Below are 16,555 nucleotides of genomic sequence, written 5' to 3'. Positions count from 1 at the left end.
AAAAGAAACGATCATGGAACAGTAAAATACTTGCGAAACTTAGAACAAGAGCAGTGTTATTATTGTGGACAGTTTGTATACAATTCATAACTCCACACCAATAGAAATAAGTAAGGAGCCTTCTCAAATGAGGTATTCAAAATATGGAAAAGGAGCTCACAAAGAATGCATCGTTCTTCATTTACATACTGTATTGTCACCATTGCTTATGATTCCAACTTCAAAAGCGCACCAAAGAGAGAGGAAGAAGTAGTCTAGACTGATTTTACCGATGCTGGGTGGCTACGTGCAATAAAACGACACACGAATGATTAAAATGCAATAGCTCTTGTACACATGCCTTCTTTTCCAATTTCGGGCAGATGAAATCCGAAGGGGCTGCTTCGAAATTGTGTGATCTCGTTTTAGTTTGCCAATGTGGTCATTTGTAGTTGTGCTAGGTAATAAACATCATATGCCTGTGACCACAATTTAGGCTTGCTGAGGTTCGTAAGTGAAAAGAATTGCTCTTTTTTATATGTGCTGCCAAATATGGACAGTGCTACTACGTCCTGCAAGCAGTGGAAAAACTGCGCTTGAAGATCTAGTCTCATTGCTAATCCTTCATTAAAGTGCAGTTCAGTGTTCAAAGGCCTTCCGGTCGCACAATAGCTGATTGTGGGCCGTGTGTTTAAGAACCCTGGTCTTGAGTGAGCTTTTTTTGTGGAGACAGTATGTATTCAAATCTGGAAAATTTGCTCGTTCCACGCTCACTTGTATTGCTCGGATGGCTACTTGTGATCCTGGCAATCACGGACACCGTAACCATAATGAAGCCGTAAAAGTCGGCTCTGAGTAATATTGAAAGGACACTAGGTAGGCAATTTTTATGTTTCTGAACACCATTTGAACCAGTAATCGAAAGTTCTTCAATTGGTTCACGTTCCGGTTCAGTTGAAAAATAACGGTTGTTTTGGGTGTTTTTGGTTAGGCTCAACATGTGGTAACTTTAATTTACAACTTCTTGATGATTTCCTTTTAACTTTAGAGGCATAAACAGTGAGTTTGACATCATGCAAAAAGATTTCGGAATATCTTCAGTTTTCTTTGCCCAGTTCACACTCACGTAATGCATCACATTTCTTCCCGTTCCTTCTTGATGATGACAGATTCACCTGGCTCATTTCTGACAATTTTTGGTTGATATAAATCAGGGTGTCCAACCGCAAAAAAATACGGGTTCGGTTCGGGTTGCTTGGATTTTGTTCCGGTTCGGCCGCGCCAACAACCGGAAAGGTTCAACGCTTCTGTTTTATATCTCCCATAAAACTGCTTTTATCAGTAAATGCGTGGCTAATAGCTCACTGCTGTTGTCTGCATTGACGTTTTTAGTGGCCAGGTACTCCCTTTAGCGAGAGAAAGGAGAATGGATGAACACTTGCAAATAGCGTCCACGCTGATGAAGCGGTGTAGTCCCGCTACTCTCTGTTCCCAAAATCTCGTTCTTCACATGCACAGTGCCAGCAAGATACACTTAAATGAAGCCAATTAAGATAGACAGAACTTTACATATATATAGGTGACTACTGAGCTGGCACACTGCATTCGCAAGTGTGACTCAATCTGAAACCGTACTGAAGCATGTCGAAAATAAGTCTGCCAGCCTTGCTCTGTCCAAGCTCACGCCAGTGTATACATACCAGGTAATCCGCAACACAAAGGCAATGTGTCACAACACAATTGCACTACCAGTAAGCAGGACATCATTTATTTTCAAACCACCACCAATCATACAGGCACCGTTCTGAGAATGCTTCTTCTCCCCTTCTTATGTTTCTGACTTGTTTAATTTTTACTGCTCACGTGTAAAGGGAAATGTTGGGTTCGTCCTACAGGACTGGCCTACTCTATTCCTGCTTCATTCGATGGACGATTACGGAAATTACAGCAGTTGCTAGAAGAGAACGGCCGCGTCGTTTGCTTGGAAACCCAGCATTTGACAAGCATTCGAGTGGCGCCTGCGCCTCCTCTCTGAAGAGCAGACACCGCAGCGCGTGCATGGGACGCTAGCCGCGGCGCTCACAAGGACAACTGCGCTTCAACGTGTAAAAAAAGACGCTGAAAACATACTTACTACACGTCCACGTTTTGACTGCTAGGTGAAAATTTGCGAAATCTATGATATGGAGACCAGTGTGTCCTCGTTCGGGGATTGAGAGGCACTTGAAATCGTATACTGACTTCTCTTATGTCCGAACCGTTGCGAACCGGTTACCGCTATTATTTTTTCCGGATCTGCTCCGGTTCGGGTTCAACAGTGTCATGAAAATTTCGGTTCGGGTTTGGTTCTGGCAAAAAATAACGGTTCGGGTACAGTTTTTGGTTCGGGTTCGGTTCAACACCCTGATATAAATATTGTCCATGACCCCAAGAGATTTGTATCATCAATATTATATGCCTAGTTATGAATTTTGTGGTGCCTACCTGTGCTACATGGAAGTTCAAATGTTGATCTTCAGGCATGGGTGTTCCTGATTACAAGATGCCATTTGAAGTGGAAGTTGGTGTCCATCCGTCGACAGAACAGATGCAGGTCCTGGTAGCACGGCACAAAGCTCGTCCATTGTTTCCAGATATTTGGAAAGACAGTAATCAGGTAAGCGGTACTACACCAATACCCACCAAAAATTCTTAGGGCGTGATTTTTTCTTTGTTTTCTCTTTGTGTCACAAATGACAACCTTGAGGTCTAACCTTGATTTATGGAATGTAGCGTACACATGCCGAGGGTTCTTACGTATTTTTGGATGTTGTCCTAATTGCAAAATATGGGGAAAAGAAGCTGCATCTACGGCAAGTAACAGAATTGACACCTGGTTTATCCAGACTTCATTTATCCAGATCCCACACCATCCGGAATAAAGACACGGTTGTGGATCTGAGTTCATGCAGTCTGCCTTCATTTACCCGGCCATCATTTTACGGACCCGGACAAAATTGTTAAAGAACTACAGCTATAGATAGTTGAACCTCTCAATAACGAACGTCGATGTAACGAAATCCTCCCTGTTTAACAAGTTTAAGAATTTCCGTCGCTCGTACGCGTCCCCATAGATGCCAATGTATTTTTGCGCTCGATTTAACGAAATGCATTCGTTTGTTTGGCTCTATTTAACGAAGTATCTGGACGACGAAAGCCTTCTGCACGTTTCTTTGCCCTTCACCACGAAGAAGAGGAGGAGAAACATTCCCCTCTCCATTGTCCTCACTTGAGTTCCCGTTGGTTACTGCGGTTGTCACGTGCTGTAGGCACGCTGTAAAAGGACGAATGTGTAGACGTGTGCGCAGCCGCTGGTAATTTTTGGTACGCTGACGCTGTCTGGAAACCGGCACGAGGGCCGCGAGAGGCCGAGGGTCTCCTCGCGCCTTCTTGTTTCCGGACTTCTTGTTTTGTTGTCTTCTTGTTTTTGGACAGGAAAACGCGCATTGCTGGCCTCTTGCGAGGCGTAATTTGCTTTTGTTGATGCCGATGACAGTAGGTTGCGGTTTTGTGCAATTTTTTATGTGTCTTTGTTTGCGCTGCTGACGCTACGATGGTAAAATGGGCATGACGCCGCCGGCGGTCAAAGTTTCATCGGCACAAACGTCTACGTTATATGTACCCATTTCTCGTTGTTTTCGGTATTCAACGGCGGTGTACTCTCGTTCTTTCCGGAATTGTGCATCATGTGCGTCATGTGCAAGTGAACTGACCAAGAAATGTCTATACGCGAGTGCGCAGGAGAACCAGGAGAAAGCAGTAGAGGCCATCCGGAGTTACGAAAGTTACGAACGCTCCAAGCGATATTGTGCATAAATTACGTATTACCTAGCGTTATGTGATGAATAAAGCTTGATATTTTGTGCCCTTCATAGCTTGATACCTGTTTCACGACAAATGACATTTTGACGCGCGGCACAGGTGGTGGCGGCCATCTTTGTTTCACTTGGCGTGTTCCATTGAAGGAATTTCTCTATTTAATGAAGCAAAGAGCCAGCATTTGCAGATTCGTTACATAGAGGTTCAACTGTATACAACAACGGCGTTCACATATCCAGCATGGATGTGGCAGAAGCAGTGTTTGGCATGCGGTAGACTCTCATTAATTTGAATTCTAGGGTATCCACAGATGTTTGTTTGAATTATTAAAAGCTTTAATTACCAGAAACGAATCTAAAAATATATGTTGTAAGACAAAATTATGAGTTGCATTGTATTGGTAGCTCCTGTCCTCTACATAAGCCTGATTATAATTTATAAGTAGGGATGCACATAAAACATTCGTAGAGGACCTGTTACCAGGTTTATTAATTCAACAGTCTAAAAATGGAGAGGTATCCAAAGAATATAAATCAGTGGTTGACAGCTTAGTCAATATGCAAGTTCTCAAAACAAAATTTTCAATGACAGCCAAAACAAGTAGTTCCCTATTCCAGCATGTGTGGATGAATCTATTGTTCCTGAGTGTGTCAGTGGGTGCATTAGGCGCCCGGGAGCACGAGTGTTTCATATTCCACTCGCTTAACATGACACATGCGCCATCGGTGCACCCCGGAGTGTCAGACACCAACAAGTTTTTCGTGCTCCCATCTCAAATGGGTGCACCGAAGCAGACGACAAGCATTTGGGGCTTGAAACATTTTTCATGACATATTTCCTGTTGAGCACATGATCCACCAGGAGCAAGGGGCTGGCACTGGGAAAAGTGTACTTCAAACTAGTTCAAATGGTACGCTTGGAAGCAAAAGAAAAGAGAGAAAACCTTCCCCTCTCCATTGTCCTCACGCGAGTTTCCATTGGTTACTGCGGTCCCCCCCCCCGTTCCCCCATTTTGAGAAACTACTGTATTTACTCGTGTAAGGCCCGCGCTTTTTTCTCGGAATTTTGAGGGGTGCGACTGGCTTTCAAACGAAACAGGCTCGCCAGAACCGCAACTTTGCTGCGGTTGCTACCCAGAGTAAAGCAGCGACGAATAACTTGTGAACAAAACATTTATTCACTAATAATCTTAGCTCTTAATAATTGTCTTCGTCTTCATCGCTTCCGTTCGCAGTATCACTCGTTCTCTCGTCGTTGCCATCAGCCCAAAGGTGGTCGTCTTTGGTGCCGTCCATGTTGTTGGAGATTCCCGTCACTTCGAAGCTCTTTACGATGATGTCGAATGACATGGAACACCATGTGTTCGAGATCCAACAGCACACCTGTTGGAGTGATGCCCTCTTCAGGTGTCCTCTGGGCACCTTCTCGTGATAACCCAATACCATCCACTCTGAGTAACAGCGGCGAATCTCCACTTTGAAAGGCTGGTTGACGGACACGTCAAGCGGCTGTAGTATGCTCGTCATGCCACCAGGGATGACAGCCATGTGCATCCGGGCGTTGGCGAGCTGGGACTTTACCCGATCGGTAAGATGGCCGTGGAAGCTGTCGAGTACGAGAAGCGCCTTTCGTTATAACAAGTCCCAGGTCGGTTCTCCCACACAGTTTTTATCCAATCAACGACCAGTTCGTCAGACATCCAACCCTTTTCTTGGCCGTGGCCGTTGCTGTGGCCCCCTTTTGCAACTTTTTTTTTTTCAAAATTTGTAGCTAGAAAGTGTGGGGTGCGGGTCTTACACGAGATTCCTTGAGGAAAATTCTCCTTGGGAAGCGTCTTCCTCTTGAAGACAACGTAGGGGGGAAGTTTCCGTCCGTCAGCAGTAATACACAGCATTACAATGCACCTCCGTTCCTCTGCGCCCATTGTGCATACGAGACGCTTCTCACACCCTTAAAGTCAACTGTCGTACTTTCTGGAGCACCAAACCAGATCGGTGTTCGATCTGCGTTCCCTATCTGAGACAGGTTGTACTCGTGCTCCCTCTGCAGCAAGTTTACGAAGCGATGAAACTTTAACAGTTGTTCCGCATACTCACAAGGAAGCCTTTGGCGCAACGTTGCTCTGCTTCGGATGCAAATGCCATGCCACCTCATAAACCGCTCCAGCCAGCCTAGACTTGCTTTAAACTGTACATGCGGAATGTCCATGTGGCGGGCGATGGCGAGGGCTTTTACGCGTCTCATTTCGGTTGACACCGCATAGCCGTTGTTCCTCGTTGTGTTCACGTAGTCCACAAGCTGTGCTTCAAGTCTTGGAGACTTGCACTGTTTTCCACGAAACGCTTTTTGGTTGTGGTTGGTCCTGGCAAGCTGTTCTTTCTGACGTATCCAGGAATGCACACACTTCTCGTCGATGCCAAATTCCCGTCCAGCTGCTCGCTTGCTGTGCTCTTCAGCTTACTGGACAACCTGGAGCTTGAACGCTGCAGTGTACGCATTCAGACGCTTGCCCATGACCACAAATCGACAATCCGAAACAGCAGGAAGTCAACACACAAGTGTAGTGCCAATTTAAGCTGTGTAAACATACCACACCTCTACCAACAGCGGTTAGTTCTTTATATGAAAGCTATTGCTTGTAGTGAAATTGCAGACAGAATTAGGATGCTTTCACTAGTTTTGAGGTGTTTGTTACAAACAATCTGCACTACAAGTAATTCACTGGAAAGCCAACGAGTGCCAGCACCAGGGGTTGAACCTGGGCCCTCCTGATTACTGGTCAGGGATGTTATTTTTACACCACATTGGCATGGCCTTCTTGTGAATTGGCACAATATGCACTGCGTACATTCACCCACATTTCCTGTTCTGCTAACAGCCCTGCTCTTAACACAGGCCGTGCGTGCACTGAAAGAAACTATAGAAGACTGCTGGGATCAGGATGCCGAAGCACGACTGACAGCAGTATGTGTAGAAGAGCGTCTTAACGAGCTTCCTATATTGTGGGAACGACATAAGGGTGAGTAGTATGCAGGAATATCTGCCCATGTCTACTATGTACACAAAAAAGAGAGGTTCGTTTCTTTCTGGAGAGTTTTCCTCCTACCTAATGAACCCTGTTCTGTCGACAGAGGACGAAGCTTACAAGCGAAATCTTTCACAGTGGATACATGTGTAGAAATTAAAGGCTGAAGCTTAAAGCAATAAAATATAATAAAAAGGGAAACATAGCAATATAAATAAATGTGTCTCGCTTAACTATTTCTGAAGTTTGAGTACACATAATGACAAGAACACATTCAGCTGAAACTTGTCTTTTTGTGTGTGGGATTTCGACTACCACATTATGCTTTCCACAGCATGTTGCAATTTTTAGTAGGGGTGTGCAAATCCGAATATTTTAAGTCGAATCGAATATCGAATCGAATGGGGGGAAAAATTCGGAATACCGAATCGAATATCGAATATTCGTGCAAAATTTAAAACATGTGACTTTCACACTAAAAGTTTCCATTTCCTTTTCGCCTTTAGTGTAATTTTTCTAGCATTAACTGTCACAAGAGAGACATGCAATTCTTCTGTTTAAAGCCCCTACTCTTTAATGTTACATGAGAGTGCTCCATGCTTTTCGGGTGAGCCTGCACTTACTGGATTGGTTACCTTCATTTCAAAATTTTATGCCAGGCAGTAGCATATTATACGGATGAGGCTGTAATTGTTTCAGACAACCACAGGCCATTTGTGAAACAAACGAATTGGGATCCTGCCTCAGCTTTGCCATGAACACCTTTTAGTTTCTTTGCACTCGCCCTAGGAAGTTGCACTACTGAAATTTTAGATGCAAAGGACACCTTTAAGACACCCTTCTTGTTCGTGGGCTGTAGTCATTATTCAAGAGTCCTAACCTTTTAAAGGCAACCTCACAGACATCAAATCAAAGTCCCTCGTCGGCACAGCTAAACTGCATGTGGGAGAGGCGCCGCCCCTTCCACAGACGATGTCTACTAAACTAACTTTGGATAATGTTATCTTGAACTAAACACCGTCCCGCCTGTGTTGGTCCTGCAGCAAGGGCAATTTTGTAAAGCAGGCTTCACCTCGTGCACGGAAGCATCAGGTGAAGCCCACTTTCGGGTTGTGTCGTTCATATTCGCGGAATAGTCGAATATTCGAAAAATCGAATGCTGGATATTCGATTCGCGAATCGAATAGTTCGAGGGTTTGACATTCGATTCGAATTCGAGAATTTGAATATTCGCACACCCCTAATTTTTAGTGCTGCCACTAATTTCGAGTTATAGGAGTGACGCTTGGCTACTGCTTACTGTTGCCTATAGTCATGTGAGAATGCAAATTTAACTTCATCATGTGACCTGCCAAGGGTTTGTTGGCTTCGCGAAAGCAAAGTGTCGCCTTTCTGATGCTGCAAAGTCAAACAAAAAATGTAAGTTTAAGTTGTACTGTTGGATGCTTTGTATTCTGTTGTTATGCAGGGTGACCAGCTGTCATGGTTCGCACTATCGGAACTGTGTTGTCCATTAGAATGCGCCTGGCCCACGGGTAATTCGTCAGCATGTGCTTGAGTGGCAATGCACAACTGACTGCCAACTCGCAATTTGGGAGGCACCATTGTTCGCAACAGTGTTTTGCACCGGTACAAAATCTGTCAAGCATGCCCCCCTTCGAATCAAGCAGTGTGCCTTTCCTCATTAAAACGCAACACTTCCTGGAGCCACAGATGCCATCAGAAAAAACTTGAGGGCGAGAGTACAATGTGGAGAGGGAGCAACCTTCTATACTTCTCGCAAGCGCCTTCGAAGTCACGCACTGTGCAACGTGCGCATCTAATCTCTTTCAGTTATGCACGGTTAAACGCACCATGTTCGAACTTTAATGCTCGCAGAGGCTGGCTCTTGAAATCGCCTCCTTCCTCTGCTTTCAATGAAAAAATGGGGGCATGTTTCTCAATTTTCGTGCGCTTTACTGGCCGCCAGGAGAATTCTGATCGCTATACGCGAGCAAGTGCTTTTATGATGATCATTACATAGAAATATTGTTCACATGTACTTCAGTGGGTGAGCTGACGCGAACCAGCAATTTGATCGTAATAGCTGTGTTATCGTTATCGAAGATCGTAATAAACCGGTGTGACTGTATACCCATCCAAGTCCTGGTACATATACGTATATATATACTTTTTTTTTTACTCTTAGTATTACTGCCAAACCCCTGCAATCTTTTGTCCAAATTTTAAATGCCGATAAACACCCACCGAATTTTCATAACAATAAATGCACCTACATGCATTAGTATAAGCATTGACATGTCATTCTTGTTTTGTTTTCTTTCTAGCTGGCATAAGTGTGTCTGCTGTGAGCCCTACGGTCAATCCAACGTCCACACATCTTCGTGGTTTCTCCCTGCTACCTCAACTGGCTGACACTGACCATACCCTGTGTAATAGCCATGCTAGGAACAGCACCACAGAGTCAGAGCACACAGGAGAAACCCTGCTTTCTCCAAGCAGTCCAGGCATAACGCAGCCACCAAAAAACAACGCAGCTGCTATTTCAAACTACCCCATCCCACTGGTGCCCCTTCAACCACATCAAGGACGAAATCCCTGTATGGAGCGCAACCTCATGATGGAGTCTTCAGAAGAGATGTCGATCAGTGGTAACACTCTCCTAGGAAACAACTGCAAAGACATTGTCTTCCGTGATTCCCAACCATTCGAGTCACCGCTGTCAGATGGTCTGGAAGGCAGTGCTCTAATCTCGGCCGATGTGCTGAACCGCTCTGCGCGGACTTATCATCCTATACCCTATGTGCAAAACGCGGTTCACGTATCCGGGACCATCCCAAAGCAGCCCAATGTCCCAGGCAATGGACACAAGGTTCTCGGAGGAGAGCCAAGGCCAGAGAAAAGGCGAGACAGGCTTTTTGGTGGTATGTTTCAGCGTGACAGATCCGCGGAAGGGGGCATAAGAAAGGGTATCAAGAGTCTGTTTGAGAAAAAGGGGAAGAGTAGTAATTGCAGTAACGTGTATAGGAATACAAAGGTAACAAGTAACGCAGCAAACGACACAGACTGCCGCGCGGCGTTGCTAGGAAAGTGCAATGATGGGAAGTTTCCAATGAACACTGAAGTTCAAATAGTGAATGGGAGCTGCCAAGTCAGGCCAGTGCACCTACAGCATAGTACCGTCAAAGGATCCCAAGCACCTCTTCGAGGCAAGGACATCAATGACAACTGCAAAGGTGCCGAAGAGAGAGTATTGCGTCCCACTACTCTACCTCTCTGTGCGTACATCCAAAGCACGAAGGCTGCCACGTCTATGGAGGCGCCGCAGAGCGAAAGGTCTACGGACGGAGGTGACGAACACACATGTACGGAACCTCGCCAGCAAGTGCAAGAACCGGGAACAGTAGAGGTAGGAGAGTGCGCAGATGCCACGGGACAGGTTACGTCAAGCCGGCCTTTACAAAGAGACAGTGTGTCTGTGTGTGGAAGTGTTGACTCCAGTACGCAGCAGATCTGCGTAGAAGAGGCCTAGAAATGGATGTGATGTGATGATTGTTTTGATAGTGAAGATATACAGGGTCGTAGAAAAAGGCAAACCTATTTTGCCAAACATAGTAGAAAGGATTATGTGTAGAAAGTTTCCTGGGAAATCCCTCCGGATGGGGAACCTCGGCTCATAAGGAAAATGTCTGAGCAGGGTTGGGAGCGGAAAACGCAGGAAATGTTGTTTATTTTATGTTGGTGATGTTTGTATTATTTGTTGACTTTGCTGGTGCCCCTCCCTCTCCCTAGTCCAATCAGCTGTAATTTGGTTCTTCTAACTTCTGCCCACTTTCTAATCAGCGCACAGTTACACATTCTTATTCGAAAGCCAGTTGGCAAAGGGAACACACTGGAAATATGGTGTCAGGAAGATGTATTTACACATAATGTAATGTATGCTTTCTATGCACACATAAATGCATCTACTTGTTAGCTGTATTGTGTAGGAGAATCGTTCTTCCTTACTCCTGCCTTTGGCCCTTTCTCTCCAGGACAACTCAAACTGCATCTCTATTTCTTAACCTTGCTCCATCTACTTTGTGTAGCAATAGGACATAATGCAGTCATGTAGCAATTTTTTTTTTTTTTTTCATTCTAAGGGACCTATATGTGTTCATAACGACAAAAAGTGAAGCATGAAAATACCTGTCAAAGTAAATAATGTATATTTTCTTTACCCTTTTAAGTTTTAATGCACAAACAACAAGAATGTTAGAGCACTGCTGTATTTATGCCTACCTGAACAACTGGTTTAAAGTAACACCAGACAGAGTTTCACTAAAATTACAAATAGCTAGAAAATGCAAAGGAAAAGAGGTATATCATGCCCGTACACACAAAAATGCGAGCTGCTGTCAGAAAGAGCACTTGCGAGAAAAGGATAAAAGTCTCCAGACAACCCCATGAAATAGATGGCACTCAAATTATAGTTATGCCATTCAACTTTTGTGTATCTGCATAGGAGTGCATTGGAAAAGAAATTATATTTTGAGTAATGTACGTTCTTTTCACATCAGTTCCCCGCAACTAAGCAAAAGGTTAATCCGCCGCTTCATAAAACGTTAACGGAGCATGCACAAAACGGTGACGTATCCTATCAGGGCTTTGGCGAAATGCTTTGGTTGTCATTCGTCGTCTGCTATCGCTATGCATAGTATCGGGTTGCACATTTTTGTGGTATGAGGCAACATTTCGTGAACCTATAGAGCGGAAAACTGTTTGATAAAGATGGTAGTAGCATGTTTGTTCAGCAGTTGCAAAAGCAAAGTACAACAAGGGGGAGAATTTTGGCCTTCTTCAGTTTCCGTGTAAAGCGACTGAGCCCACAGCAGAAGAAGTCCAGTATTTGCTCTCTGCTCAGGCACGGAACACCAGTAGTAACCTTGATCCAGCCTTTGATGACAGCTAAGTACCCCCATGTATGATGGTTGCATCCCGGACGCTCCGTGAACTTCAGATTATGTCCAGTTAACTCTTTATGACAAACGGAGACAGCACGCGCATGGTTCTAGTTCACGCCATTATTGACAACCACTCCATTTCGCCAGATAGCTGTGCGGTGGTGCCTCTCAGCTCTTTCTGAAAAGGCGGATTGACATGCCGGGTAATTTGGCTGTTTCCTCAAACTTTACTGCACCACAGTAGCTCCCTTCTGGGAGGAATCAAGTACAGTATGACATATATTTCCTACATTTAGCAAAAATGAGCTTCTCCTCTTTTTCTTCTTCTTGTTTTGTTGTTACCATTTTACATCTCAGTTCTTTTTTCCTTTTTTTTCATGACTGCATATTAATTATGAAATTATGAAGTGCAGACTGGTGCTATGCAGCTGGGCCTTGATTCTGTACTGACTCCCACAGAGAAGTGAAAAGCTTGTACCGTAGTAACCTATGGACTGAACTTGGTGCAAAGTTGTAGGCACTCTATCCTACTGAACTGAAATTTTCATTCCAACATTTCTGTCAGCTTTCATTGTGGAAACGTCTGATGGAATGTCCTGGAAGGGACTAAATAGAACACACGGCATATGAATGCCACTATTCTTTGCATGTGTTCATGTTATGTGACATTTATTTTATAGACATAGATTCCAAATGAGAGAGGTAGCATATTCTATGCTCTTCTTTGGTGCTGTGTCTTGCAAAAGAAACAGTTGTCTTCTGATGTATCTGAACTCAGTTTAAATTTTTGTTGTTAGAAGGTCCAGCTGTATGCATACCAAGTGTCCAAAAATATAGAAGGTGCACACCTGCAACACTTTAAACTTGTTATTCTCCAGATAGAGAAGTAGATTGCATTTAAGTAAAGTAACAGTTTAAATGCTGATTACCTCATGCTCATTTGATCATTGTTCAAAAGGGAGAAGCCCCGTTGAATAAGGATTACATAAAAGTGTGGTGTCCTCTTTCTTGGAGTTTTGCACTGTACGGCTAGAGTGGCTGCCATAGACCTGTGGAATTCGAAAGCTCACCTCTGCCCACTAACATAAGATGGAAGTGTATAATAAGATGGCCTAATAAGCATGAATGTAGGGAGGGAGGTGGTAGTAGCTGTATATATGTATGTAAAAAAGAATGCTGCACAAATATGTTTTTTTTTTATTTACTTCCATGCAGGATGGACGGTTAGATACAAGAAAGTGCAGGCGGGGTGACCCTTACAAAAACTGCTGCTCCAGAAGTTAGTACATGAAGGCAAGGGTCATGCATAATATCGAGCTATTATGCATATAGTCAATTATAGTCGGTTATATTTTGGTCATCACTGTTAATGGCCGATGGAGAGAAATGTCAGAGAAAAAAACATATTTCAGGATACCAGGAGGTGGATTTCAGGAGGGTGATAATAATCAAGAATGCATGTGAAACATTCTGACTAGTGGTGCAACAACTCGTGATTTGGAAGCACCTGCAAAAACAATTGCCGCATGTCCTATCACTCACATTTTCCGATATTGTTTTCTTTACTTCACTTTTGTTTTCCTTTATAAAATTTCTCATCCACCAATACGACTACTAGCATAGCTATGTGAGGACCTTAAGATGCCCTACGAAGTTCACCAGTGACAATGAAAACTCAAGTTGTAGGATATTGTCTGTAACATAATGCCAATTCACGATCTCATTGAGTGAGGATGAATTACCGGTGGCACGTCATTAATCAGACTTGTGTCAAAACACATCAGCGGTTACAATTTGGTTTACCTCATAAACTATGAACTCTGATTGGACCTACTGGATGTACATTATGCGCCACAAAAACACTAGCACATGATGCCCTTTCACATGTAAATTTTGATTCTGCACTTAACTCGTACTTCCACACTCGAGATTATGTGAAAAAAATGAATGGTTTACAAAGAGCTTGGGACTGACTCGCCAGCTGATTTGAGCATTAGATGAAATGTAACAGGTGTTAGTGGTAGCATAGAAGCAGTTTATAGAATTCTTTCATTCGTGTGAATGTTGTCCATCCTGGTTCGCAGACGAGAGTTTTGCACTCCAGCCTGCAGTTGAGGTAGCATCATTAGTTTTCATGCGTGTCATTCTTCTACTAAAAACGTGTTAGACACCACGACCATCTCAGTACACTGGTAGACATGTGTTTTGATTGGGAGGCGTTAAGAACGAATCACACTTCAGAATGGTGTGCTGCAGAATTCCCTCATTCATTGCCCTCCTGTTCAGTATTGCTGTTTTCGTGCTGGCTGACTTTCGTTGAAATATGTATCTGCCCACAGCAGAGTTAATTGGAGGTCCTCTGCATAACCAGAGAAGTGTCCAAATAACGGAAGGTACTTTGCGTATTACAGTCCCCCTTTAAGCATGAACTAAGGAGATCCTAATTTTTTGGTATTTTTAGAATTGGCGCCATAACGGAGCAGTTTTAGCACCCAAATTCTCGTGCCATACTTAATGTTTTCTGAACTTCCACTTCCAAAGTGTAGAACATAAGGTGTCCTTCTGCCCAATGACACCGCATCCACCTGTCTATAATGAGACCACTTAAGTGATGTGCTTCTCTTGGTTCTTCAGTCTGGAGGACTTCTATTGGGGGAAACTGTATATATAGTGATATTCGTGGTGGACAATTGAGTCAACTCCTTAATCAATGTGTTCCACACACTGACTCTGCCTTTCTTGTGTCTCACTACAGTGATACCAATCCTGAACATGTTCTCCATTTATTTGGTGTGGAGAACCAAGCTGTGATAATGCTAATGAAGGGAATCAATGGCCCCCATTTGTTTACAAGGGCAATGAGGAATGCTCATGTCCGGGTGTTCATCTCGGTGGCTGAAGAGCAAGCATGCACAGGCCATCTTCCACATGCGCAAGGAAACAAAACAATTCTGCTGATGTATCTTTTTAATGGATTGATGGGTTTTCTGAGTGGGATTACTGCCCGAATTGGAAGCAATGAAACAGTTGTATATGCATTATATTTTAGACTGTGCCGGATTCACCACACTTATGCTTGCCATGTACCAAACATGCCATGTGCGTAGCTTTCTACATTAATTGTAATAGCTTGTACAGTGTGATGTACGAGGCATTTTATGCTATGGCAGGCTTGCGCACATCACATCAGGTGTGTACTGTGTATGGGTGACTTCAAGTAAATATCAAGGTACTTTGTATTTCTTTTCATCAGTGAAGAGCGACCAAGTACTGCGTTGTGGTACATTGCTTTTTTTTCTGTGCATTGCGGTCAGGTTACTGAGTGCAGCAGATTTCATACAAAGTTTTCCATTTGGTACGGTATTAGAGGCCCACTAGCCAATGAGATAGAAATGCAGTTGGTGATATCATGGGACTGGAAAGGCTGTACTATTATTCAAAGTTTCAAATACTAGCTGGATTACACAAGACTCTTGTGAATTACATCAATCAGAAGAGACAAGGTTTTTCCAGTTCCTCTCAAGGCAGAGCGCTGCACTTGCAATCTTAAGCATGCATGTGTGCAAGTATGCAAACATAAAATTTTTCTTGCAGTGCGAAATGTGAGGCAAAAGAAACTGGCAATACTTCTGATATAAAGAAGGTTACCATTTTGTTGGGGAAACAAAGAGTCCATGCAACAGTATCTTGATCGTCACCACTAAGCGAACCATAGCACGGAAAGAAAGTTTAGCCATACAGTGCATATATAGGGTCTGACTTTTTTGGGTGATAACCAAACATCTACCCATGATGGATTTTGATATGGGCCAGATTCCACGTGATCCTTCCCAAATTATGTATTGACTGCTGCAGTATGCATTTGCTTCATATGTTCGCGACACACCTCGCTATAGTGTTGTACAACACTTTAAGTTGCATAATCGAGTCAATGTACAAAACATGCATGCATTTTCCCACATGCGCCCAGTGTGGTATGTGGCTCGGTGCAATGTCGACTAAATACCTCTTTTGACTCGAACATGATACATAGCGTGTGAACACACAAGTATCAACAGATATGCAGAAAAGTACATATTATGTAACCCAAAAAGTCCGGCCCTGTGCATATTCAGCTGTATTGGTTCCTTACAAAACGTGCAAGCATGAAGTGTGTACTGAAGTACTCGTTGCATGTTAGCGTATACTGCCTCTAAGTCTTCTGGAAAATGTCAGAGGTATCATTTTGTGATAGTAGATAAGCTGCATGAAACAATTATTGGTCGTGTGAGTGATAGGCAAACGGTTATAAAAGAAAATGAAAAATGTGTTATCCTCGTGTCTTTTATCATATGCGAAATAAACCTAAGTTTTGAAATTTGAGTGCTGACTGTCGTATGGTTTCTTGAAGGCATACAAAGAAGGACAAAACAGAAAGATTAATACTGGCTGACAGGGATCACATAAGGATTTCACCATGACGTAGACGTTCAGTGTCTTTCTCAGAAATCGCACAAGCATCCGTTCCAGTCGGTTTCGAAACTATAGTGTGAATGAATGAATGAAACTTTATTGGCTCAGCAATAACGATAACAAAACGGGCCATAGCCGAGAGCGAGAGACATCACGTAGTCAAGTATCTAAGTGACGTAACAACGGAATAAGAGAGATAAAAGGAGGAGATGAGACAACAAAAGAAGAAGAAAAGACACAGTAGTGTCATTTTGTTCCTCGTGGACCACCACGGTATCGAAAATCCCACGCTTAATAG

General features: G+C 43.5%; 1 protein-coding gene across 2 annotated transcripts in view; it reads left to right on the top strand.

The window, feature by feature from the left end:
• LOC135385313 (uncharacterized) overlaps positions 1-16,167 on the top strand; it is an 83,351-nt gene extending 67,184 nt beyond the window's left edge. For both annotated transcript variants that reach the window (XM_064614549.1, XM_064614548.1), the window contains exons 9-11: positions 2,499-2,635; positions 6,733-6,856; positions 9,190-16,167. In XM_064614549.1, coding sequence (XP_064470619.1) covers positions 2,499-2,635; positions 6,733-6,856; positions 9,190-10,394 — 1,466 coding nt within the window. In that variant the 3' untranslated portion in view covers positions 10,395-16,167. The remainder of the gene's footprint in view (positions 1-2,498; positions 2,636-6,732; positions 6,857-9,189) is intronic.
• Positions 16,168-16,555: the final 388 nt, after the last annotated feature.

This window comes from Ornithodoros turicata, chromosome 2 (genome assembly GCF_037126465.1).
Source record: "Ornithodoros turicata isolate Travis chromosome 2, ASM3712646v1, whole genome shotgun sequence".
Classification (NCBI taxonomy): Eukaryota; Metazoa; Arthropoda; class Arachnida; order Ixodida; family Argasidae; genus Ornithodoros; species Ornithodoros turicata.
This window is presented reverse-complemented; position numbering and strand designations above follow the sequence as displayed.